The following is a 26,004-nucleotide window of genomic DNA, read 5'->3' on the forward strand; positions in this document are numbered from 1 at the left end:
ACGACACAGTAAAACCTGGATTGGGGCTTTGTATGAAGTGTATATGTGCATGTACATGCACACAGAAACACACACACACACACAAGTGTGCACGCACAGTCTCCAGAAGCCCTGAGGCCCCTTGGGCAGATGGACTCCCTGGACAAGCCTGCCTACACACATTGCAATATGCACTGTAATATTTGTTACACAAGCATACTTGTACACACACACACACACACACACACACACACAAAAAAAAAATTGTGTGATTCTGTTCAGAGAAACATAAAAAGAAAGATGACCAGAGATCATGACCTCACCGCCAACAGCAGAGCAGACTGTGGTCACTGCTGTCGTGCTCTGATGTGGGCGTTACGTGCTACAGCTCTGGTTTGATTTCTTCAAAGTGACAGATCTCACAGAACAGGTCGTTGTTTCCATGGTACGGGCAGATTGTCGGCAGAGGTTGTGTAGTTTTTGGACAGGATGACAAAATCAGACAGTCACCTTTCCTATGGACGTCTTCTGTTGAGCACTGAAAGATTCATGGATACAAAACTCATAAAAGAGTCATGAGAGTTTGACAGAAACTGAGCAAAACATTCAGTTATAGACAAAAGTCTGACTCACATTTCAATACAGAAGAGACCAACAGTAGAGCACAGTTGATACTGGTCTGGTCTCTTTCTCTCTCAGACACACACACACAGAACATGAAGAGGTTTCTGTGGTGACCCTGCCACAGTAGCATGTGTTGCAGCAAACCAGCAGATAAGAGTGAGATTTCTCTGTGAAGCCGTGCAGCGCCATGGTGGCTGACATGGCCTGTACTCAGTAACTCTGTCTCTCCTGATACATTCCCTCCTGGGGTGGTACCGAGGGCTGGATCTCCCTTTGGGGGTCTGTATAGCATGAGGGCAACTATTCTGGCATAATTGTCTCGGATGACTGCCACTGGCACCACCCTTCATTGTGCCTCTTAACTCCCTTACTTCTGATTGACCATGCAAGTATGTGTGTGTGTGTGTGTGTGTGTGTGTGTGTGTGTGTGTGTGTGTGTGTGTGTGACAGCTGGGATGGCTTGGCTGATGAGGTAGGAAATGTTCATGCAAAGAAACAGCTGCAAGTGAACAGTATCTGTGCAGAGTCAGACCACAGAGCTTGGAAAATGTTTCTTTGAAAATGACAATGAGGCTGCAACTGTTGCAGGAAGAGAAATCCCGATTGCATTATAATTTGCCAACTGCTGCAGAAAGGTTCATTCCATCATCCTGCCCCCCCCCCACCAAAAAAAATCACGATATGCAGTAATCTTTATTTCAATATGAATCTATTTGTGCATCTTCCTGGATCAGATTAACTGCATTCTGGGTTGTTGTCAAGTCTTTGCTTTGACTCAGCCAATTTTCCGTGTTACACTAAATGTAATTTTGGAAAATGTATGAAGGATTAGCATCTTCATTTATAAAAGTGTGAGTAGTGGAATTCTAATAGAATTAGTGAAAACCACTGAATTACCAAGTTTGACTGGTGAGCTCTAAAGTTCAAATGGACGGCTGTGGTCTCAGAGCTGAGGAGATTTTTTTTTTTTTTGTGTTCCTTTTTTCCTTACGGCTTCTTGCTGTGGTTCCCATCACAAAGCGTAACAAATGCCTGGATGCTTTCCCATCCTGACACAAACAAAACAACTAAGGGATATTTTATATATATATATATGTGTGTGTGTGTGTGTGTGTGTGTGTGTGTGTGTGTGTGTGTGGATTTTGTCCCTCTTAAAATGCATCATCAGGAAACTGAGCCATCAAACACTAATCCCATATATTTGATGATTCAGATAGCGTTGGCGGTAGCTGTTCCTAAATCTCCTCTTTCTGAATGCCTGGATTTGAATCCTTTATGTAATCCTGCATCAAGGCCAAGCTAGTTGGGACTCATGGGTCAATTGGAACTGACAGTGTGTTCATCACTCGTTAATATAGCAGAAGGGTTAGTCATAATACCAGCATAATCTTTTTCTCTGACTGTGTATTTTTGATTCTGTTCATTACTGTAGTAAAGTGAGGGGCTAATGTCCTGAGTCCTCTGTTCCCATGGTCTCCTCCAACAACTTCTATCTGATTTTATTTTACTGTTATGGCACAGACACGAGCATCTTTACTTGTATAGATGAAGTCATTAATATGATGAACACATAATGAAAACACATAAAGCTTCATGTAAAAATCATGGGTTGCATGTTAGGTCCCAGTACCTGACCAACACCTCGTCGCTCTTTTCCTCATAAATAAACTCCGTCTCAATAACCAGCACATGCCCGACAATGTTTTAACACACCATATAATCCAGGAGGACGTATGGAACAATGCTTCCTGCCATCCCAACACTCATGTTGAAATGCTGAGTCAACACTGGAAACAACTGGAAATCAATTTAGCTTGATTATTATTTTCATTCTGGGCTGGTCTATAGCTCGCCAGGCTTCATAAAGTCAGTGTCTGTTGAATGCTGTAGAGTTTATCATGTGTTTTATTGGTGGTTATTAGAGGTTCACCAGAGGTTTAATTGTTCATTGGGATTCATCTTCATCTGGCGGCAAAGAACATCTTTACACAAGCAAACGCACAACCGGAAAATGGCTCATACAAACACATACAAACATGTTCCATAAAGCTTAAACACAGCAAAATGGTCATTGTAGAAACATACTAAATTCATAACCTATTTATTAATTAATGAAAGTGTATAGGGACTATAAACAAAATCAAAAACTTTAATGTTTTTGGAAGTGCAAAAAAATATATACAAATGAATAAAGCATCCTTGTTTTATCATTCTAACCAGAATCAGTTTATAAAGAGTGTGAATCTTAATGTCATGGGAACATCCAACATGTTAAACAGCTGCACAAGTGTAATATCAGTGGCAACATTTCACTTCAACTCTAAATCTGTCATTTACGTCCTTCCTGCTGTTTCTGTAAAATATAGTTCTGTCATTAATGATTTTAAGACTCTGTTTGCTGCAAACATTCAGTAAAATCTGTGCCGTGCTGAGATTCACACTAAAGGCGTTTTAAGGTCACCCTCCTTTTCTGTGCTCCACCTATTACTCCTGTTCTTTAAAACTGTACACATGCCTTCACGCCTCCTCTTCCCTTCTCCACCCCCTCTCCCTCTGCTACCTCTCCTCCTCTAATGAACAGGAAAGGCTGTAAATGTGCATTAATAAACTGCGAGAGTGTGTGGTTTTGATGCCCATCTGGGATCCGATCTGGTTGGCAGAGGGCAGAGGAAGACGCTGCCCCCCATATCTACTCTGCCAAAGACTGTGTTCTTGGCAGAGCAGGAATTTTTTTTTTTTTTTTTTTTTTGGTAAAGTAATTAATAAAGAGGCTTGTCACAACTTGTGAAGGCTTAGTGGTGATATGATCGTATGGCGCTCGCAAACCAATTGCATAACTACTCAAAACTTTGCGCTGAATTTAATGATTTCCTGTGATTTCCTGAATTTGAGCCCAGCAGTGTTTTGTCAAATCAGCCTGAAATCTGGAAGTAGACGATGTAGAGAAAGATGGCTGCAGTTTTACTTTTTAAACATTGGACGGTGTCTGGCACCGAGCCAGAACCTGTCGACCCCACATTAACTTGTGGCGATGGATGGGAGTGGAACGGGCCTGCGCACTCAGACAGCTGTGCACTGAGACATCATTAAATGCACTGAGAGTTGTGACAGAACAGAAGGTTGGGGACGGTCACTGCTGCCCCTGCTAAATAGCCTGCAGAAAGCAAGTATACTGTTCCCATTATATAAAGCTATTTATTCCAACGAGAGCAGAGCACACATTTAATGTAGCAGTCAGAGGGTTAAAATAATTGATGTGACAGTAGCTAATGTCTAATGTGATGCTAGTAAGGTGTCAGCAGATTGGTCTCTTCTCAGATCTCTGTGTGTTGACTGAAGATTTCTCTCCGATATGTGACAGACAGTTGTGCTGGGCTTCATGATCCTGCAGTTCGGACTCCGTCTCTCTCACGCTGAGATCACCTTGTGTTATGCAACTCGCTAGACTACAGCTTTCTGTTGGCAGACACCATTTCTTGTGTATGTATGTGTGTGTGTGTGTGTGTGTGTGTGTGGCCGCTCCTGCCTCTGGACCAGTGAAGGACACATTTGTAATTGACTTTTGCAAACTTTAAAGTGGTTTATATATTTTTGCTGTGCAGTTTTTATAAGAAATATAGAGGTCAATTATTTGCTCTCTTTTCTCTCAGTTTGTCACATTATCATTATTTGTGTGTCATGTGGTCAAGTGTGCTTCCATAGAGACAAAAGCCACTTAAAAAAATACATTGTTCTAGTCTAAATACAGTGCCCAGTATAAAATAATTGCCATCGCTGCTTCAGAATCTTATGATATGTCACTATTACACAACTTTGCAGAGGGCTTTGAGTTTGAAGGGCAGGAAACAGGAAGTGGAGACATGTCTACGCATCCATGCACGCACCTGATCCGGTCGGATGTCTATCGTTTACTTGCCCGACAAAAGGGAGCAGTTCTGTCAGTAACTTATTGTCAGCCCTAAATTAAACTTGGCTGTTGTCAGTCTGTGTTTTTCCAACTGTGTTGTTAGCACTTGTCAAAGATAGTTTCTGAGGGAAGAAGCTTCACTCTGTTAAACTACTGGTACTAAAACCTACTGTACTTTTTGTATTCAAATAAATTAAATAATTTTGCTTCACACTGTTTTGCTCTTTTACTGAGGAAAAACACCTTACATAATAAATTATCATTGCAGCCCTAAAGCTCGATATGCACTCCTAAATTTTTCTACTTAGGAGCACAAGTACTCCTGTAAAAAAAAACAAACATCCTGGAGTATTATAAAGTGATTCATATGTTTCACTCTTTATACCTTGGCTGAGAATTGTATATGGCATTGAGTTTTTTCAGCACACAGCAAATGTGCTGCTTGAAGTGGAGTAGACAGTCACTCATCTGCTACCGACTGAAATTTCACCTTCAAGAAAACAGAACGCGTTGTTTCAAAGCCAGTATTTGACTCTTTCTTGTAGCTTGTGCAAACGACTTTATTTATTTTTATAGATTCATTAATTCCAGATTCTTTGATTTCACATTCTGAATTGTTGGGCAACATTCAGTGTAATGTATTATGTAATATAAAAGCATAGTGTGTCTACTGTATACCTCTGTGCACATGTGTGGGTGGGTTACTAGTGAACTGAGCACCAGTGTGTTTAGTTCACTAGTTCATGATCACTTTGTGGAGGAGGCAGTCAACACTGTGTTAATCGTCTTATGAATAAAAGAAGACAGATGTTTCCTGTTAAAATCCGCAACTGGAGATGAACCGCTCATAAAACGCTCTATCAGCAGGTGTCAAACCACAGGCAACACGTGCAACCTTATTGTGTGACGTTTCACATTTGACAGCGACTATAGAATCAGTGTGAATAGAACACATGAGAATCATATGTGACTCTGAAGCAGATTTGACATATATCATAAGCTTCTTGGTGTCACTGACTGCTCAGGCTTTGTTGATCCTATTACACTTGAACCTCTTCCCACTGTGTTTCAGTCTTTCAGATCTCAAAGGCCTAATGATCGGCAGGCTGTGGTATATGCTTTACAATCCTATTTGCTCTTGTCAGCTGTTAATTGCCGTGAAAGGGATCCTTAGCATTAATCCGCCTTAACAGGAATGTGTGTTTGATCCCTGTCTGTTGACACGATATCCATAAAACATCTGAAGCCATGATAGTGATGGAGGTTGTGTGCATAACAATATTTTATTGGGTCATCTGTGTGTGTGTGTGTGTGTGTGTGTTTGCATGTGTGTATATGCTCTTTTGCATTGGTTGTTGTCCTTTATCAGTCAATCATTAATCAAATATACAGTTAAAAAAAATGACTGAAAAAGATTGACTGAAGTTCAAAAAAAATTGTGGACTTGTGTGTGTGTGTGTGCATGTGTGTTTGTATGACAGAGAGTGAGTGACTGAGCAAGTTTGGACCTAAATAGTCTCTTCATATTGATTTTTCTCAACTTGGCATATTTTCAAGCCAACTGATGCATTCCAGGGATTTAAACCTCCATTAGCTATAAAACTGCTGGGTGTGAAAATAGTTTACAGGGTGAAAAGGTGAAGCAAGGATTGTTTTTCTAAATGTGTGCTCAGTAGTCAGTCTCCTTAAATGACACTTAAAGAGCAAATGAAGTGTCATTTTTTTACATAACTGCTTTAAACTGAACTGTTGAGAAAAAAAACAGATTTTGATATGGTGCTCTACCTCTGTCCCAGCTGTTTGGGGGCTGTAAGATTATTGGTGGGATAATAAAGAGAAAGTTCTGTTCTGCTATAATTAATTTTTCTGACTTTTTGCTCCTATTTGCTTGTCGGGTAGTTTAACCTGCTAAATCTAGTCTTCCCAACAGAGTAAAAAAGCTTAAAGGGTAAAGTCACATTATTGTGGATATGTACAATGTGTGATGAGTTAGATCATTTTAGCAGCTCAGAGGCCAAACAGGTTCAAAAACCAGTGAAATCACATCACTGCTCTATTGTTGTAGAGTGTGGGAGAATTTAGCCTTTGGAAGATGCTAAGTGACCATTGTGCTCAGTGGCAGTGGATGTTATAACAACATGTGAGTGTTTAATGGACTATATTTGACCCCTGCTCACAGTTTCATAACTAAGAGTGGCCCTCTACCCTTACTTCCTGAAAACTGAAACCATTTCAGTTCTACATTTCTACCCCAGCCTCCACCCCCCATCACTACACACATGCTCATAAATAGATGGCATTACAGTACATCATACATCTCTGCCTCATCAAGCGGGAGTCACATCAGTGTGTGCACAGCCTACTAACCCTGAGGCTAAGGAAGCCGTCCGAATGAGGCGAAACGGGCTCTCTGCAAGGCCACTCTGATGCTGGATCAATACTTTTTCATATGAGCTGTATGTGTCTATCACAGAGCCATGTGGTATTGGCAGGCAGTTGTATTACCTTTGCTCTCCCCCACCTGCTCATTCCCCTCGTCTGCAAGCGTGCGCACACACACACACACACACACACACACACATTTACTCACAAACCACCCAACCAAACGTCTGATGATGGGTCTTATATTGCACAACATGTGAGGGTCTGTCAGAGAAGAAGGGACTCTGCTCAATATGTCTCTGCGCCTCTTGCCCATAATTACCCCTCATCATCGAGCCTGCAGGTGCCTCAAAAGGCAGCTCCATATGTCTGAATGTATCACAGTCTCTGAAAACACATTAAATCTGACCATAGTTTGAGCTTTAGTCATGATTCAAGTTACAATTTCTTTGCAATCATGTCTCATACACTATACAGCAAAACTGAGTATGTCTCTGTGCAATATCATGAAAATGTTAAATGATTCAAAACTGTACCATCTTACAGCAGCTGAAGTGTAGGCCATTTGATCTTATGCATAATTAAAAAAAAATAGACCACACTGAAAATACTTGGTGCAAAATAGAACCTCAATGCAACACAAGTTAAGTCCACCTGTGGCCACTGAAACAAATGTGATTCCCATTTAAGGCTAAGTGCATGAACAAGGTTCTAAAATAACCTGTGAACACCACAGCTTCCTCCATTTCGCCCTGGTTATGCAATATGGCCCCACATGGTCAATGAACTACACGAACAAGTAAGAAACTGGACTGTGAGACTTAATAAAGATGGGAGTCATGACTTGAGTAAATTGGAATAAATGGAAGTGTAGTTTATTTCTCTGGACCTGACAGTGCTTCAGTTGAGTGCTGACAATCAAAGTCCAAGAAGCTTGTCAGTAGAGGAATTTTCCAACATGACAATGATTTTAAAAAAAATATCACACAAGAGATTTTAGATAAGAACTGGAATCACCACCTTGCAGTTGTACGCCTCCGCCAACCAGTCAAGTTACAGGAACTATGGTCACAATCTCCCCTTCTGCTTGTGAGGGTCAGCTCTGAACAATGGTCAGAGGTGTTTCTGCAGAACATTATGATGTCACAGCGACCTTTGAATCGAATCAGTTCATTTTGAATGTTTATCCTAGATGTAATGAAATTCCCTCTGGGCATTCCTGATATAAAACATTCACAAGAACGTGAGGTCTCTGTGACCTTGACCCCTGACCTTTGACCACCAAAATCCAATCAGTTCGTCCTGAAGTCCAAGTGAATGTTTGTACTAAATTTGAAGAGATTCCCTCGAGGCGTCACTGAGATATCGTGTTCATGAGAATGGGACGTACATACAACCTGAAAACATAATCCCTCTGGTCACGGCTGGCGGCGGCGTGGAGGCATAATAAGATGGCTGACTGCCGTCTGAGGCAGATTCATTGCTTCTTTACTTCCTGCATATTTGCTTAAATGAATTACTTTGGCGCAGAGAGCATGACTGGAGCCATGACATTATTGTGTTGCATTTGAGTAATTGTTTGTCTGAGCTCTTTTGTGCATCATGCTGTCTTTATACTAATGGAATTAGACTCTCATAAGTGTTTTTAATGTATTATTAAAGGTAACAATGTAGGTGTATTAAAGCCTCGACTAAGATGTCGTCATGGATACAGTGAGACATGAAAGTGAGCTCGCTGATTTCTTCTTTGCAATTTTATATTTATTTTTATTGTCATCACTTGACTGATTCATGTGTTGATTATAAAAGGCTTTAATATTAGTCATGTCACACTACAGGACCTCTGTCTTTAACAGACAGGTAAAAGAACAAAGAACAAGAGGAAGAGGGAGAGACAAAGAAAGTGAGAGAGAGAGACAAACAATGAGCTCAGAGGGATGTGAGAGCATGAATAAAAATGCAAGCTCATTCTGCGTTTCACAGAAAACCTCAAGTTCAACTCCACTCTCTTTCTCTGCTGCCTGCAAGGTGACTTACAACCAAAATAAAACGATTCTTTCTCGAGATGGAGCCACGCTGAACCGGAGGCATCCCAGAAGACAATGTGCTAGATTCCGCTCCTTGTAAAACCACATCGAGGCCAGGCTATTTTGGAAACACAAACCTCAGGCTGCAGACCTGTTTCTGTGCTTAATTCTGATTCTAATTTCGTGAGTATGCTATTTGTCAAGTCATGATGAAAGTGTTCCACTTTCTTGATGGATATAAGCCATGACTTGAGTAAATTGTGAGGGCTGCAGCTCATAAATGGAAGTGTAGTTTATTTCTCTGGACCTGACGGTGCTTCAGTTGATTACACACGTCCTTGAACCCCATTGGAACATGACGCAGGTGGCATTTATGAGCCGGGGTGTCACTGATGACGCTCCGTCACATTAAGCCTGCTCGTCCATCATACAGAGGCATCCACACATGAACATCCACACAGCACAGTTAGGGATGGGAACTGATATAATTTTATCAATGGGAAGTGATAAGCATTTATCGATACCAATGTCATTATCGATTCTGCTTATCACACCGATTCTTTATCAATTGCCTGAATCATTCCTGATCAATTTTCTGTGCAGGGAAAAAAAGAAAAGCTTAAATAGGTTTTTGCCACATAGTCACACCTGAATGAGTTATAGCTACACAATATAAACATGTTATGTATTATATTTTTTTATCAGCTGCATCAGGCCCATTCAAACAGGCTCACCCAGATTTCCCTTACGAAATGATCAAATATGAAATACTATTTATACTATGAATACATGATGTTTATTACTTATTGAGAGATGTGCACATTGTCCAGTATGCACAGCTATCTGACATTTACATTCAATATTTAATCAATAGTCATTGTCAATCCATCTTGCATTAGTCCAGAGTTGTGACTAAACCACTGTGGCCTGTTGGTGCTTATCAACCGTAATAAATTGTTTTATTTCACTCTAACTTTACAATTCTGAAGGTTCAAACTAACCAGAACCGGTCCTCAACTGGATCCAGTTCTCGTTCCCCGTCCCTGAGCACAGTTATTGCATAACATTTGCCTCATACTCCATATGGTAAATACTGCCCACATAGACAGCACATCTTCCAAAGTGTTGATATAAAACCTGAGTGTGCCCCGTCATTCATAAGGGGCCTTAAATAGATGAGCAACTAACCGAAGCAGGATGCATCTGACACCCCCCCTCCCCATTTGTACCCATTTCTCCTTACTATAAGATTTATTCCGGTTAGAGGGGCAAGGACATCTATTGCAGCCTGCTGAAGGTCCAGTGTGGCAACAGTGGTGCCTGTAGATCACAGACTATCATGAACCAGGTTGACAGCTCACTCTGAGTGGCTGGGCTGATAGAGAGTGAGGTCCTAGGCCCTGCTGTGTCATCCATCATGCATCCTTCAATCCCAATATGTGCTCTTCATCAAGGCTGGGGCAAGGATGAAGGAGACAGGCTGTAAAAGATGGTGCCCCACCCTCCCCCCTGTTCGTCCTCTTAGCTGCACCGTCGCTCTTTTTTATTACCTCTGATGAGCCGGCGGTTAGTGAGCTCATTAATAAACGGCGGCTGGAATCGGGCATTTGTTGAAGTTTGCAGAAGTCTGTTCTCCCTGCCTTCCACACATGCACATGTTTTCCACCTCAGCTGTTGAGCTCAGTTATGAACACTTAAACATGAGCAGACAGGAGTGTGAGGATGGCAGAGAGTAAACAACAGAGTGCATCCATGTTTGAACCAGTGAGCAGTGTGGAGCTCAGTCCTGTGCCTGCTGACCTATGGATGTGTCTCAGTCCACTATTAACGCCTGTATCGTGCAGATGAGACACACTGATTGGACAACAGGGAAATGGAATATCATGGATTTAAAGGGATAGTTTTTTTCTACTCATCATTTTGTTTTCATATCTCTCTGTGGTGAGTTTAGAGGTATTTTAGAAGGGCAGATTATTTCAGTTTAGCTGAATGTCTACTGGTTCATGTATAGTGGTAGTAGCACCTCTGTGCCTCAGGAGCAGAGAATGGGGTCATATTCCTGGAAGGAACCTTAGTCCTCCTCTCTGCCAGTCCAGAGCACCATTAAAGTTTCAGTGTTGCTGTGATTTTCTTGGCGAGGGGCTGCGGTGGATAGTGTCTGTGGGGTTTTCAGGACTTTCTGCTGGTGCGGAGGTGTTAGTGTAGCAGGTTATTCAGAAGCCTGAAGGAGACACTGAGATACTGATAAGTCCCGTAGGAGGAAAGGCATGTGGTGATTAATTGCACTGGGTGTGTGGAACCCTGATTATCTTCTGCCTGTTAGTGTGTGTGTGTGTGTGTGTTATGGGGTAAAAACTCTAGGGAGGCTTGTGTCAGCCAATGGCTGTCCTGCTGGATAGTGGATCTGCTCTTTTTGGCATATGAGCCGTCATTTTTGGATCTGTCTTAAGCACTTGTGGCCCTGTTTATGGGCCCTGCTAAGACAGTGTTTTTGGAAACATGGTGCAGCATGTTAGGCTTCCCATTCAAGGCACTTTTGTCGTGTTGTCCTGATCATTTTATCTGCAGTTCTCTATAGTGAGTTCAATATTTACTGTGAGATTTAAGTCCAGATACAACGACTCCACAATCACCAGGTACGTACTGAATGGCTAGTGAAACATTAAGTTCTCTTCAAACCCCTGAACATCTAAAAATTTAATCATATGAAAGCATTGTAGACATATTAAAGAAATAATATATGTATATTAATTTTATTTTGAAATTTGGATGCAAGACTAACAACAGCTCAGGCCACTTTACTCAAATGGAGAGCAGTTCACTGAAATGAAATACATTGTGTTTATGTGTGTAAAAGGGTTTTATGAATGAAAGTAAACCTACAGCCAATTATCAGCAGTAAATAGTTTTGGCTCTTTATTCCTAGTTGGCACCAATAAGGGTGAGTGTGTCGGGTTTATGAATACAGAGCAGAAATTTTCTGTAGTTTGCTGCTAGTAGCATTGCACCCACACAGGTCTGATTATTACTCAGTAGTCAATACAGCCGTGTAGTCAAATAGTTTCAGGATTCATTCATAAAACTAATCTTACATACAGCACGTAAAGCTTCGATTTACATTCTCATGAGGCCTGGACATGGACCAAAGTATTTTCAATCACCGTGCTCTTGAATTCTAATTATTAGTTTTCACCACACAGCTTTTCCTGCACATTTTTTTCAGTTTTTTTTATGTTTTTGTCCGAGTCACAAAGGGAGACAAACCTGTGTGTGGTTCTTCTTTTTTTGTGAAGTAAGGATTCTCTGTAAAACTACAGCACATGGAGGAGTCAGTGTGTGGGCGTCTGCGTGTTGAGTATTTTGGTGTATTCTTACTGAGGCAGCACTGTAATCCATTCATGTTTCAGATTTCTGGAAAAAGCTGGCCGAGGTTTACATGCCGCACAAGATTGAGATATTTTCACAGCATGAAAACAGTCGATCATCAAGAACAAGTCTGTGCGTTCAGGGAAAACAGGTCATGATGCCATTTGTCTGGTTGTTTTAAACTGAAAATTGAAAATAAATATGTTGGTTGTACATGTTACAAATGGAGGGAGGATTATGCATTAGAGTGGTTCGATAGTTGCTACTGATTAACAGCCTTCACTGTAGTCATTTTCATTAAGTAGTAAATGTGTCAGAGAGAGGCATGGCACTCAAATCCATTAGGAAAAGAAGATACAATTTATTTGGGCTGATTCGCTTGTAGCTAATCCATCAACACAGAGAAAATAGGTCAATGGTCGAAGCCGAGCAGGGACTGAGCCCAGTGGAGGCCAGCTGCAGTAGGTCCAGTACGTACAGACAGACACGGGGCTTTCCACAGGATGCCAAGACAGAATCCTATAGACACATGTGTAGTGTGACGTTCTATGAGCTCTCGTTAATGCAGCTTACAGTGAGCATGACTTCATCAAAGTAAATGTGGCTTTCGCAGTGTGACCTGGAGGCCTGTGCATGCCTTTGCATCCGCTTGCCTGACTCAGACAGTACATGGGGTGGATATGGGGTGAAGAGGTGGGGGGTGGGGGGTATATACAGTAGCAGACTGCACGCTTGCCTTGCAATCCCACAGCCTCTTACTTCTCTACCAACCGTACAATCACCTCATTTCAAGAGCAGCAGCTCCTGGTTCAGTGCCTGCTAAAAACCTGCCATAACACTGACTGTGAACATCCAACTGTACTTGTTTCCTTTTTTGTTCCCTTTGTTTTATTTCACCACTTTTCCTTTTCAGCGACCAAGGATATATTTAACTGAGCCCCCACTGTTTTTTATTTGGTTGTCTTTACTTTGAATTATTTTGTGAGCTTGGTGTTCTTGATCTCTTCTGTCCCCTTCTCTTCTCTCCTCCTTCTCTCTCTGTCACTATGTGTTATAGTAATGTCATTTAAAGCTATTGCTGTTGCCAATGTTTAATGTGTTTTTTATTTGCCTGTGTTTCTGCCTTGTGTTTTTGCTGTTGTTGTTGTTTTCTTTTGTTTCTGTGTGTGGTGAGCTTTCTAACCCCAGTTCATTCTGTTATGGCACCACCGCAGTCCAGGATGACGCTGCCCCAGGTACCCAGGAGTACATTATGTTACGGCAGGACTCCATCCACTCTGCGGATATAAGGAGTAAAGGGTCCCCCTTTCGTGCTAAGTGTCACGAAATCTTCTGCTGCCCGCTGAAGCAAGCCGTCCACAAAGAGAGCGCAGAGCCCGAAGGTTTGTTTGCACCCCCTCCTTGTTTTGATTTGCTGATGCTCCTCGTCTCCCCTGCCCACTCCCGTCTTGTTTTCCCCTCTCTCTCATATTCTGTGTGAACTGATAGTTCTCCGCCCCTCCAAACTAAGTTCTCTTTCATTGCTGTCCCATTTTTAGAGAGCATCTGGTGTGCTTCTGCCCCTCTCTAGCATGTGTATGTTTGTGCACGGATGTGTGTGTGCGTGCGCCCAAGTGTGAGTGTCTGTGTGTGTGTTTGAGCAGAGTATAGGACTGAATGCTTGGGGCATGTTTGCTTGCAGAGAACCTGTAGGAGGGACCTCTCCTTGGGCCTCTCTGCTCCCTTCCAGTGTGTGTGTGTGTGTGTGTGTGTGTGTGTGTGCGCGTTTGTGTGTCTGACTGTACACCCCTTATGTTGGACTGAGGAGCATAGCATCTGTAGCTCCTGCCCCCCCACGCCCCCACCCCAAACCATTAACTCGGTCGTTGCCACCCTGAGGCGCATGCACAGACCAAAACAAAGTGCAAGAAGAAAAAGGTTATAGATGGAGGCAGCTAATGAGTTCAATGACTTGGCAATTTCACTATGTGCTTCCACTTCAAGTGGCCTCATAGAACAAAAAAGGTGAAACTCTTTTATCTTCCTGTCCTGAAGACTTTGTGAGATTGAACAGTTTCATTTTCATGACTAAATGGTGATCTAGTCAGCTACAAACTGCAAGTCAGCAAGTCCCCCCCCTGCCCCTCCATTCCCTGTGCTTCCTATGCTTCTGCCTGTGGCTCTATAGTCATGGTAGCTGCAGCTTACCTCCTCAGTGCTTCCTTGCTTTCCTCCTTCCTTCCTTCCTTCCCTGCTTAACTTAACTGCCCCCCTTCCCCAGCCTTGTTCACCTTTTCCTCTACCTCTACTTCTGTTTCCTTCGTTAGTGCTTGCAGCAGCATGACGATGTGCCTGCGCACTGTTTATGCTATCAGCTTTTGTACAGTTAGGCCACGCAGTAAAGTAAAACATTTTAAATCCCTCTGTGCTCCAAGCATGCTACCATACCCTGTACTGTCTGGCACTCAGGCTCTTTGAATGCCTCATTTATCATCTATCCCTGAATAGAGCGCTAAGATTGTAGAAATTGCTTTTCTTTGCAGACTTCCTGATAGGTAAGATATGAATTATCTCACTACTGATGTGTTTTCTGCAATGTACTGCTCTGTCTCCTTTTGTACCCATGTTTGGTACAGTACTTCTGCACTTTAGATACGAGTTAACCTGTTGAAGACTGTCTGTGTACCCGCTGAAGGACTCGAGCACATACACTTATCCTTATGAGGGAGTGAGGGAGAGCGAGAGAGAGATAAAGAAGTGGAATCTCTTGCAGAGGTCTGGCTAGAGAAGTACAGATGTATTATTCAGTTTGGCTGCAGCTCCAGTCGGACGTGACTGAATTTACAAAGGAAGGAGGGGAGACTACAGCTCTTGCGTAAGCTCCTCGTGAGGACGTCATTAATGTTGATGCATGATGCAGATGGAAACTGTGTTGGACCATGTGTGTGGAGTGGACTATACAGACACACAGTAACACACAACCTACAATACAGAAATGCCTGCAGACATTTTGCCAGAAGTTATAAGTAACACACAAACACACACAACATACTGGGTGTTGATATGTTTTTGCACTTAGGCTACAGTTGTTAGAAAACTGCTATTTTGAAAACAAAATAAAGTCGTATGTTTTGAGACATCCAAGCAGGAAAGCCAGCCTCGTCACATTGTTACCATGGCAACGACATTCCCACTGCTTTGTGTTGCACCTAATGATTTTCATGGCTTTTCCATGGATTATAGATTCTATAACACGTAGCTACATGCTAACTAAAAAGTGTTTCTAAGTGGATTTCGGCACAGAAATCTTCAGACAGGAACTCTGGTTTGACTACATTGGATAAGTAATAACAGCTGGTATACTGCAGGTAAAAGCAAAAAAAGCAGTGCTTCTGTCAGGGTTTCTACAGTGTTCTCCAAATTCAACATTAGACTTTTACAGATCATTTTAATAATGCATACAATGCAATTCAGCTGCATATAACAAATAATTCCTTCTAATAATCAGTAACATGACTTGGACGCATGCATTGATTACTGAAGAGGCCTATGTATGAATTGACTGTTAATATTTCTTGTTTGAAAGTCAAGTTTGTGCTAAAAATCAATACTTGTCCATTATGAGACAATGAACTTCTGTCAACTGCCTCAAAACAGCCTAAAATAACAAATGTTACTGTCTCAGTACATGAAACTTAAGACTTTTTAACATCGTCTTGTGTTTTGAGATTACTGAATGTAATACTTTGAAAGACCTGCAGATACCTCACTGTAAGATCCGATTGGTGTTTGTCCGGTTATGTCTGCTACAGGTGATTCACTGACAGTGACAAGTGCTTTGAACATTCAGTTAAGCTCTAACAAGGCTTTGGTTGAATCAGTAATCTGCAGTATCACTTCCCCTGAGTTCATTTCTTCTGATACATATCCCAACACTACACTCAGGTGGCTGACACAGAGACTAAGAAATTGGTTTCACACATCACTAGAGACGTGCTTCACAGAATAACACATCAGCAGCACATGGGCTTGAACTGTGGCACCCCGGAGGATGAGTTCAAGTCATATCAGTTTATCTCTGTTGAGCTGTAGGGAGCGGAAGACAGAGAGCGCTGTCTGTGTTCTCGTCCTCCATCCTCAGGCCTGTGCGTGCTGCCTGCTGTCAATCAGACAGTTTGTTCTCTGTCTTACTCTCTTTGGTTGAGTCTGTGTCACCACCTCTGGATTCCTCTTCCTGTCTATTCCCAGCTCACTCTGTGCTGTTTCCTCTGCTCCTGCCTCTCTCTTTGGCTCTGTTCTGTTTCTCCACGGCAGAAACAAAAGATGGTGCCTGAGGCGCAGATCTGTGTAAATATCCCATCCATAATTCAAATGACTGCAAGACTTTGTGTTTATAGTTTCAGGCTATGCAATCTATACACATACAGACACATATCCATATAGAGATGTAAACACAGAAGTGTAAGGTGCGAGCAGTATGTGTATGTCTTCTTTTGAGTCTGTTTTTCTTCTTGAATCACTGAGCATTTGTGGCCCCGTATTTGAAGTAGAATATTCACTGTTAATTAGAAATATTGTCACTTCTTCTGCACTGAAGTAGAGGCTGTTCTGGCTGTGACTGAGAGGAATTTTGCCTCACATTAGCTGAATTTAGATTTAAAACATTTTAAAATGCTGAATAACTTAATTTGACTGAATCACAAAAATGTCACAGACTGTCTACTTCTGAATCATACATCATAATAAAAATGTCTAGCCAGGACAATATGAAACTTTGTTTAAAGAGCTAAATCAACTGGAGCTAATCAGCCCCAATTAAAGGGATAGTTTGGGTTATTTGACATAGGGTTGTGTATAGTCAGTGCTACCTTCAGTAGATTTGGATCTGGGCGCTCCCAGTTTGGAGAAGTTGACACCAGTACTGGCAAAGACATCAGCTGTTTGAGTCTGAAAGAGGTAAGTGTAAGTGCACTTGTGTGTAGGAAAACGGCAGGTCAACGGTTGGGAAAATGTAGTTCCAAAAGAAAGGGCTGTTTGACAATGAAAATATTAAGGAGAAATCATGCACTTCAAATGATATCAGCTTTTTTCAGTCGACATTTTTTAAGTTGGGAAAACATCTGCTGACCCCGTCCAGAGCAAGCTGATCCGGATCTACTGCAGGTAACACACTGACTGTTGATCCAGTAGGTACCTCACACAACCCTGCATGAAATAATCCACACTATCACTTTAAATTACCACTGCTTTAAACAAATGTGAGCTTCAAGCAGCACATCTAAAGAAATGTAATGAAATCAGTGATGTGACTCCTCTCTAACAGATAGAATGAGGTCCAGCACCTGTGTTGCACAACGTTCAGGCCGCTCTCCAATCTGTTTTAGCCTTATTGACAAAATAACTCACCTACTGCCCACTCAGCCAAGAAAATGTAAGCACAAGTGCAAGAGGAATGAGCAGCAGCCCCATCCATTTCCCACACCCAATGTAAAATGCATGGCGGTGATTCACCACAAAGTTGACGTGGTGCAATTACATTCGAGGGGACCAGCGTGGCTCCTTATAACAGAGTATGGCTTTGCAGTGTCTCACAGAGTGCTGCACACCACTGCAATGTTGACAAGAGACAAACACGCAGCCTCAGGATGCACTCGTGCTCCAATTAAACAGCTTGTTTAATTTTCTTTTTTCCTGTGCAGTCTGTCTTTCTGCATGAAAGCAACAACTCTGTTTGTCTAAGTCGATGCATAAATAGACTATGCATGAATAAATAATGTGTATGACAATGTGATTTGGTGCCTGGAGAGAGTGGGCTGGCAGGAGAGTGTCAATGTCACATCACCCCTGCAAGTTCAGCTGCGCTTACCTGAACTCTCCGGTCATCTGTAAGAGCTTAAAAGCGCAATTAGCATCACATAAAAGTTTTAGCATGTACCTTTACTCATAACCAGAAGTCCTGATCATAAGAAGAGCAAGTAAACAATATCTGTCAAATAATACCAGCTCTTTGAAAGAGTGGTGCTTTAAAAGCTTAGTTTAAATTGCAAATAAAACATCAGCCTTTTTAAAGCAGAATGAGATGATTACAAAATGTGAAGGAGAAAAGGGTAGAGTGCAGGTTCAACTGGCACCATACAATCATCACCCTCTCAAGTATTTTCATCTGTAAGTGCAAAAAATTGTCATCACACACACACACACACACACACACACACACACACACACACACACACACACACACACACACACACACACACACACACACACACACACATTTTTACAAATTGACCTCCTCAGATTTATGTAGACATTGTGATATAGTGTTAATTTCTGGCTCCTCTGGGGCATAAACAAACAGCAGGAGTGGGTGTATATGACAACATTAACGAGAAACTACTCTGGAGACTGGCGGGGAAGTGGAGCAGAGTAAAGTTGCCAGGCCTATTACATTTCATCATTGTCTATTTAATTAGCACTTCTCTTTTATTTGCCTCCACATCCCAGGTCCTCACCTCATGGCAACAGCCACACAGACTGAAATGAAGGAGCAAATGACTGGGACCATTTTGTTCACAAATCCAGTAGATTGGTTTGTTATGAATGAATGTTATGACTTACTCTATACTCTATACAAATCCAAAAAAATAGAATCTTTAAAGGCTTCTGATACAGATATAGTACAGACACAATACAAACATCCCAACTTTTTTCTGACTTTTCCATCATTAGCATGTAGCTTGTCAGCTAAGCAGACACTTGTTCATTGTTGAAAATGCAACAGAAACAGGAAGGAGGAAGGAAGCAGTAGTCGACCAGTGGGAGGCTTCATCGCAGCAGTGCACATTTGTTGAATCAGACTGTATTATACAGTACAGCATGGAGTATTTTATATTAATAATAACTTTATATTTTATATCAGTAAACTCCAGCATTTGCTAATGTTAATGGGCTGTGAAAGAGTTCTTATGTGGGACAATCCACAGAACATAAAGATCCAACTACAGAGCAGCAGTAATGTGTCGTTTTTTATATCCACAGAGCCAAATGCAGCGTGTGCCTTTATTCTCCATGTCCACATTAGCAGCTTTACTCTGAACGCAGTCCCCATCACTCCCACTGCCTGACTCAGCTATGACAAACCCTCACCCAGCTTGACACTCAAATCCCAGTTTATGTTACTAATGGACTTGCTGTATTATTGTTTTATTCAGGAGGGTTCCTTTTTAACTACAGGCCAGCTCTAAATCTGAGCTAAACGAGAACAATCAGAAGAGTAGTCAGGTTAGAGTAACTGTGACACAAGCACTGTGTAAGTTTTCCCCAGAGTAAACAAGCGTTAAGCTATTTAATTGGGGTAATGAGGCAAACTGGTGAATCAGCACCACATTAATGGGAGGCTCGCAAAGTGGATCCTGACAGCTGCCAGGATAGAGACTGCACACATCCCAATTTGTGTCTCTTATTGGGGAGAAATGTAGTCAGAGATGTAAAACATAAGCAAGTGAAGAAATACTGAGTCTTGTTTTTAAGTGGAACATAATAGTAAATCATTGAAGCCCATATATGTAGACATTTTACATGATTAAAGCGTCTTTAAAATTGTTTTGATGAGTTTTTGTTTGGTAGAGATTTTGACATGTTCCTGCAGTGGAACACAGACCTTCAGCATCTCTGGTATTATGGCACTGGGCCATATCCCCCAGAAGATTTAACCCATACTGTCCAATGCCATCTAAGACCCCACATGATCCCAGTCAAAGTCAATAGGCTGCACACTATGTTGAGTATCTGGTCCTCTGCCAACACTGCAGCATGCCTCTGCTGGTTATTCATCAGCCTGTTCCTTTCCCCAAGTCACAACGCAGACATTCACTGGCAGCAACTGCTCCCACTCGCCCTTCCTGTGCTCCCTTTTCCTTTGCTGTTCACTCATGAGACTCAACCAAAAGTTATGCGTACTGTATGTACCTAACTGTGAGTAATGCTTAAATCCTCTCCCTTTTGCAGGAGTTGTGATCTGAGTTATGTTTTAAAGCTGGATTAGATGCTTTTATCTGAAAGCCTTTGGTTGTTTGACACCATAATACAGACTGGTCAAATTCAACTCTTTGAGTCTGTAACTGATTTGTATCCTGGTTCATTTCTCTGGCATCCAGTCACTTGTTTCTGTCAGCAAGTCCTCTCCATCATGTTAATGTTAATTAGAACCAAGACAACGAACCCATTTTATGTGTGTCTCAGCTGTAAATAAGTGCAATAGTAATTAATAGTAATTTCAGAAGAAATAGAAAAGCCAGAGATGTGATTGAGGTCATTTAGATTTAGTGTCACCATTACAGAGAACATTATAAAGTTTATTTTGTCCCACTCAGTGCATATTATAGTCAGTTCATTAATAACCAAATTTAAGGGCTCCTTCTCAAAAATGGCCATACATGTACTTAGTCAAAATGCTCAGTTATAGCAACCTGACACTAACTATCATCACAAAGGACATTAAAGATTGCATTTTGAATATTAAAGACCTTAAAAGTTCCTTAGACGTCCTAATTTCTGTGCAGGGGACACAAGAACTGCCTAAGTATCACACTGGCAGAGACCAAGAGTACAACAGATGAGTTTGGCTCTGACACATACAGACAGTTGGAGGGTCCTCTTGGGTGCTGGCGGCATTATGTAAAGTCCTTGCATGTTTCATCTCAGGGGGTCACCAAGTAATGTGCCAGCCTGCCAGCCAGGCCTAATGTTGGCTGGGATTCATACAGACACCCAATTTCTCCCATCATGTCGCCTGCCAGCCCCAGAGACAGCTCGGCTCTTCCAGGGAGCCTGACAAAACCCAGATTAAGGACCAGAGAAGTTGTGCTGTCCCCCACGTCTTCAGGATGTACTGAACACAGATAGTGCCGGATGCTGGAGAAAAGTTGGTTAAATTCAAGAACATTTAGTCAAGAATGGGATCAGATTTATAACACCAGTGGTGTTAAATCCTCCCCCTGTTTCCCATTCTTGGTTGGATCTTTGTGTGCTGCACTAGAAACTGTTTCTTTACTTCTTTCTCAATAGTGGTTTCATTTCTGGAGTGTCCAGGGTATTCCACAGTTGCCATAGCCAGTTTAATGGCAACCCTTCTTTGCAACTGTTGAAAAAAAAACAAAAACATCAGAAGTATCCAAGTTATATATGTAATCACTATGATGATTATAATGTTATAATGGCTGTTTACATAGGTTTTAGGAACTTATGCTTAAAGAGTTTAATGAATCATCCTCATCTGTTTGCTTAACCTTAACCCTCCATAGATTTGTCCATCAGAGACATATTGTATTGTAATATGAGCAGGTGCGTGCACGTGTCTGTCATAGTTTGAAAACTCAGGCCTCTTACTCTAAATCTAATTTAGGATTTGCAGAAGTATGATGGCAGTGAATCATCCCAAAGTTATTACTCAATAAACACAAATCTGTGTCAGAGAAGACAAAGCTGAGCGCTTGAGCATGATAATGCTTAAATGTGGAGCAATCTTCTCAAACATTAAATTATATTCTCTCCATCATCAGTGGCCCAGTGTGATCTTTCAAGGTCATGGTAAATGCATGCTCCAGGACAAGAGATGGGTTAGATATAAATAATGCATACTGTTAATGAAATGGTAATTCTTCAACTGTCAAACAGGGCTCCCTCTTGCTTCCCCCGCTGGCAGTCCTCTCCCCATCATCAGCTCTCTCCACCATGTGTTTCTGTTCACCAAGGTGAACATTACCCTCTGCAGGTCTTTGTCATATGAGCCCTGATGTAAGTAACTCAGTTGGCCTGTATGACGTGCCCTTTACCTCCAACAAGCTCCAGCAGAGTGTAGCGCTCCCGAATAGCACAGCCTTGCTCCTCCTAATCTTTTTCACCAAAACACATAAACACACACCCTCAGTTGGGCGTCTTGCATCAGTATGCGGTGAACACGAGGCCTGTGAGTCATTATCGGAGACTCAAATCTAATTTTACAGCACGCATAAGAGCGACCAAGCGGGACAGGCCGGTGCACTGGACTGAATAAACAACAACGTAGAGGTGTTGCATCTGTGTAGCTGTGCTGAACCTCAGCTGTCAGGTGCTGCCAGGACACGGTAGGATGCTCGCTCACATACAAATGCACATGGATACACATGCACAGCGCTGCAGCAACAAAGACATTTACCTATGTACCAAATATTTTTCACAGTTCAGCCAACCATGCATTGTCCTGTCCAGGCAACACCACAGAGCCATCTGCCAAATGTCCTCCCAAAAGCTTCCTCCCAGCTTCAGTGATGTGTCCTTTTTCCTCAAAACCACATCGTAATGCAACTAGCCCCAATTTTAAGAAGCAGAAAACACAGCACATCTATCCTCTTTGTATTAGGAGAATTATCTGGTTGCACTTGTCTGTCTGCCTGATTTTTTTGTGGCTTTGTGCCTCTGTGTGTGTGTGTGTGTGTGTGTGTGTGTGTGTTTTCTCTGGGACCTACGGCCTTATGGCAGCCATTAGCGTTAGCTCGCTAATCCACTGGCTGGAGAGATAATTAGACATCGCACATCTCATCAGGCCCTGCCAGCATACATTGACAGCTGTCTCTCTTTTTTCCCCTCTCTCTGTCTCCCCCCTCCCTCCCTCACACACACACACACACACACACACACACACACACATACTTGTACTTCCATCTTTGTGAGGACACTCATTGACATAATGCATTCCCTAGCCCCTTACCCTAACCTTAACCATCACAACTGAGTGCCTAACCCTAACCCTGACCCTAACCTTAACCTAAACCTAATTCTAACCACAACTCTAAAACCAAGTCTTAACCCTCAACATGTGATTTTAAGGTGTCTCAAAAAGTGAGGACCGGCCAAAATGTCCTCACTTTCCCAAAATGTCCTCACTCTGTTAGTAAAATACTTTTTTTGGTCCTTACTATGTAGCAAGTACAAGTACACACACACACACACACACACACACGCACACACACACACACACTTAGAATGAAAGGACAAAAATGAAAGACAAAAGGTAAAAATAAAAATAGGAGTTGAAAAGGTTATGATAGGTGAAAGTGCTAAAATGTGAACCAACAATGGGCAAATTCATGTTACTTGCATGTTGTAATAAAACTGGTGCGTCTCCAGTGTCATGATGAATACTAGCAACATGCTCTTGGCTCTGTCGGTGTGTGTGAGCAGGATGTCACAGGCCTCAGATGCATGTTGGGTATGATGTAATATGTAGAATTCAGGCAGACAGGGAGGCAGTCCTTCAGCAGCACTGATGATCACACGTAAACCATCACCACAACAGGCCAGTGTCACGTAGCCTCCCCTCTCTAATCTGTGCTCCTGACTGCCAAAGCATTGGTTAATATCTCCTAATCTCCTCATGTTATCTCCTCAATTGCAAACACACACACACACACACAGACCCTGGATGATGGTGCGTATCACAGGTCATGCCTAGAGATTCAGGAACAGTTCTTTTCCTACACTCTGTGGTGCAAATCTGAGGCAGCAGCGTGAGGAGAGAGTTGTTCTGTATTGTTGAATGTGAGCACATGTTTGATGCAGCGACGTCAGCAAACTGACTTGGCTTCAGACACAAAATACTACAGCAGCTCTGCTACAGGGGGAACTTAGCCTTAGTAATATAATATGGGCTCCAGTCATTTGCACTGATCCTTCAATCGGTAGGGTTCAGTGCAATCATTCAATCATGTTAAAGCATAACCTCTGACTTAGTGCACGCCACAGGGGTCGATCTGGCTGTAGGGCCCGACAGAAGGGTGAAGCCCAAATAGATTGAAGGACATTGTGCTGTTCTTCCCTTCTCGTTCAGAGAAATCACCAAACCTCAGTCAGATAGCTCATCCTCAGCTGCTCTCATTCACCTGTGTATTCCCCAGTGTTAAATTAATCTTCTCTTTTTACTCATCTCTGAAGTTACTATAGAATGTGTCTGTTTTGTGCTTCCTATCCAGCAGCTATTTTATCTAGTATCTAGATAGAAGTTGGCAAGTAATTGTAAGAATTTTGAGAGGTTGCTGAATTTCTCTGTGCGAGTTAAAAAAAGTCAAGATGATAGCCCAGAAGGTTCTTGTTAATACAACAACAGAAGGCGAAATAAAACAAACACGTTTCAACAGATTCAGAATACCACTAAACATATGTCTACATAAACTACGAAGAGTTGGTAATAGAATCCGTGAACTGAAGATGGGCAGGACCTGGAGTGCAGATTTCTGACAAAGGGGTTCAGACAGAAATAATAGTTGTTTGAAAGGTGCTGAGCATAAGGACTGAGGGGGGAGAGGTCGAGGTTAGAGAAGTATCTAAGCTAGACCTCTGCAGAGGAGATGCCTGAAGTTGTGTCTCCACACACATTCACATATACTGACACATACACACACTATAGACAGCTGGGACCTGTGAGTCAGACAATGAACTGTTACAGAGGTAAAGGTACCACACACACACACACACACACACAGACAGACACACACACACACACACACAGACACACACACACACACACACACACGGGAGTCTGTTGTGTTGCCTTTGGATCTTTTGGATCCCTCTTCATCCTTTTTGATGGCTTCATAAAGACAGCAGTATTGAAGAATGCATGAATATTGCACAGGGTTCATTCCTATTTAACTGTTCGCAACCGAAATCAAAGAGAAGAAGAAGAAGAGGAAAAACACACAATGCTGCACTGCTTTTGAAGTCTGATTTCTGATTTGAGGAATCAGCTGGCTACATATAATAACAGTCAATCTGCACGTGTCAACATTTTTCTTGGTTCGTACTTGTTTATAGATAGAGAGGGTTTGAATTCAAGGGTACAACTCAATCAAAACAATGGTGCCAGAATAATTTAATAGTATTAGCTTGACAATAGCACCAGCAGGTTAGAATTTGGCTTTACCATCTTTGAATTATGTTAATATTTGTGAAGCCCGTGGCTTCAATTTCCCTGCCCAGGAAAGACAGACAAAGAGTTTAGTTTTTTACTCTGTAGTTTTGAGTCACTCCTAAGTGACACAGCACCGTGGTTACTAGTTACCAAACATTTGGCTGATGGCTGAATTTCTAAGGGTGATGTAATGCAGCCAGAGGGATTAGATAACATTGTGTTATGACTGAAGGCGTCATTATGATTTTACAGGTCCAAAGCTCTTCTGTAATAGAGTTGTATTTCAGATTAGAAGCCTGCTGCACACCACAGAGAGCCATTACCGCTTTACTGCTGTCTTTTGGCCTACTTTTTCATACCTCTGTAGGGTTCTCTATCAGCTCTGCACAGCTCCTCCCACCTGTTATGTTCCAAACACTGGTCCACTACCATCCATTGTCATTATGTTTCCATTGATTTCTTTGTGTGCTGACTACACTAACAAGCACAGAGACTGAGAGTGAAAAGTGGGATACTCTGTGTTGGGTAGGGAACATGACCTATTTACCCACCCACTCCCATCAGTTGAGTCATGTCTCCTGTCGTGTCACTTCCAGCTTAGCTGATCTGTTCCACCTAACACGTTGGGCTTTTAAGTACACTGAAATAATCCATGCCAATCTGAACCATGCAATCCTGCTGGCATGTGTGCACCCATTCTGATCTTTTTAAAAATATACACAATCATTTAACCTCAAGTGTAGCTCCATAGGTTTAAATCCATAAACAGCCATTCATCACTTGCTGTATACACA

General features: G+C 42.0%; 1 protein-coding gene across 3 annotated transcripts in view; it reads left to right on the forward strand.

Moving 5' to 3' along the window:
- fgf13a (fibroblast growth factor 13a) overlaps nucleotides 1-26,004 on the forward strand; it is a 93,123-nt gene that overhangs the window by 29,343 nt on the left and 37,776 nt on the right. For 2 of the 3 annotated variants that reach the window (XM_071457457.1, XM_071457456.1), the window contains exon 3: nucleotides 13,500-13,667. The exons of the other annotated variant lie outside the window; for it this stretch is intronic. In XM_071457457.1, coding sequence (XP_071313558.1) covers nucleotides 13,500-13,667 — 168 coding nt within the window. The remainder of the gene's footprint in view (nucleotides 1-13,499; nucleotides 13,668-26,004) is intronic. 3 annotated transcript variants of the gene reach the window in all.

Source organism: Trachinotus anak, unplaced genomic scaffold, assembly GCF_046630095.1.
Source record: "Trachinotus anak isolate AG129_WGS33_773 ecotype Australia unplaced genomic scaffold, CSIRO_AGI_Tana_v1 ptg000021l, whole genome shotgun sequence".
NCBI classification, from domain to species: domain Eukaryota; kingdom Metazoa; phylum Chordata; class Actinopteri; order Carangiformes; family Carangidae; genus Trachinotus; species Trachinotus anak.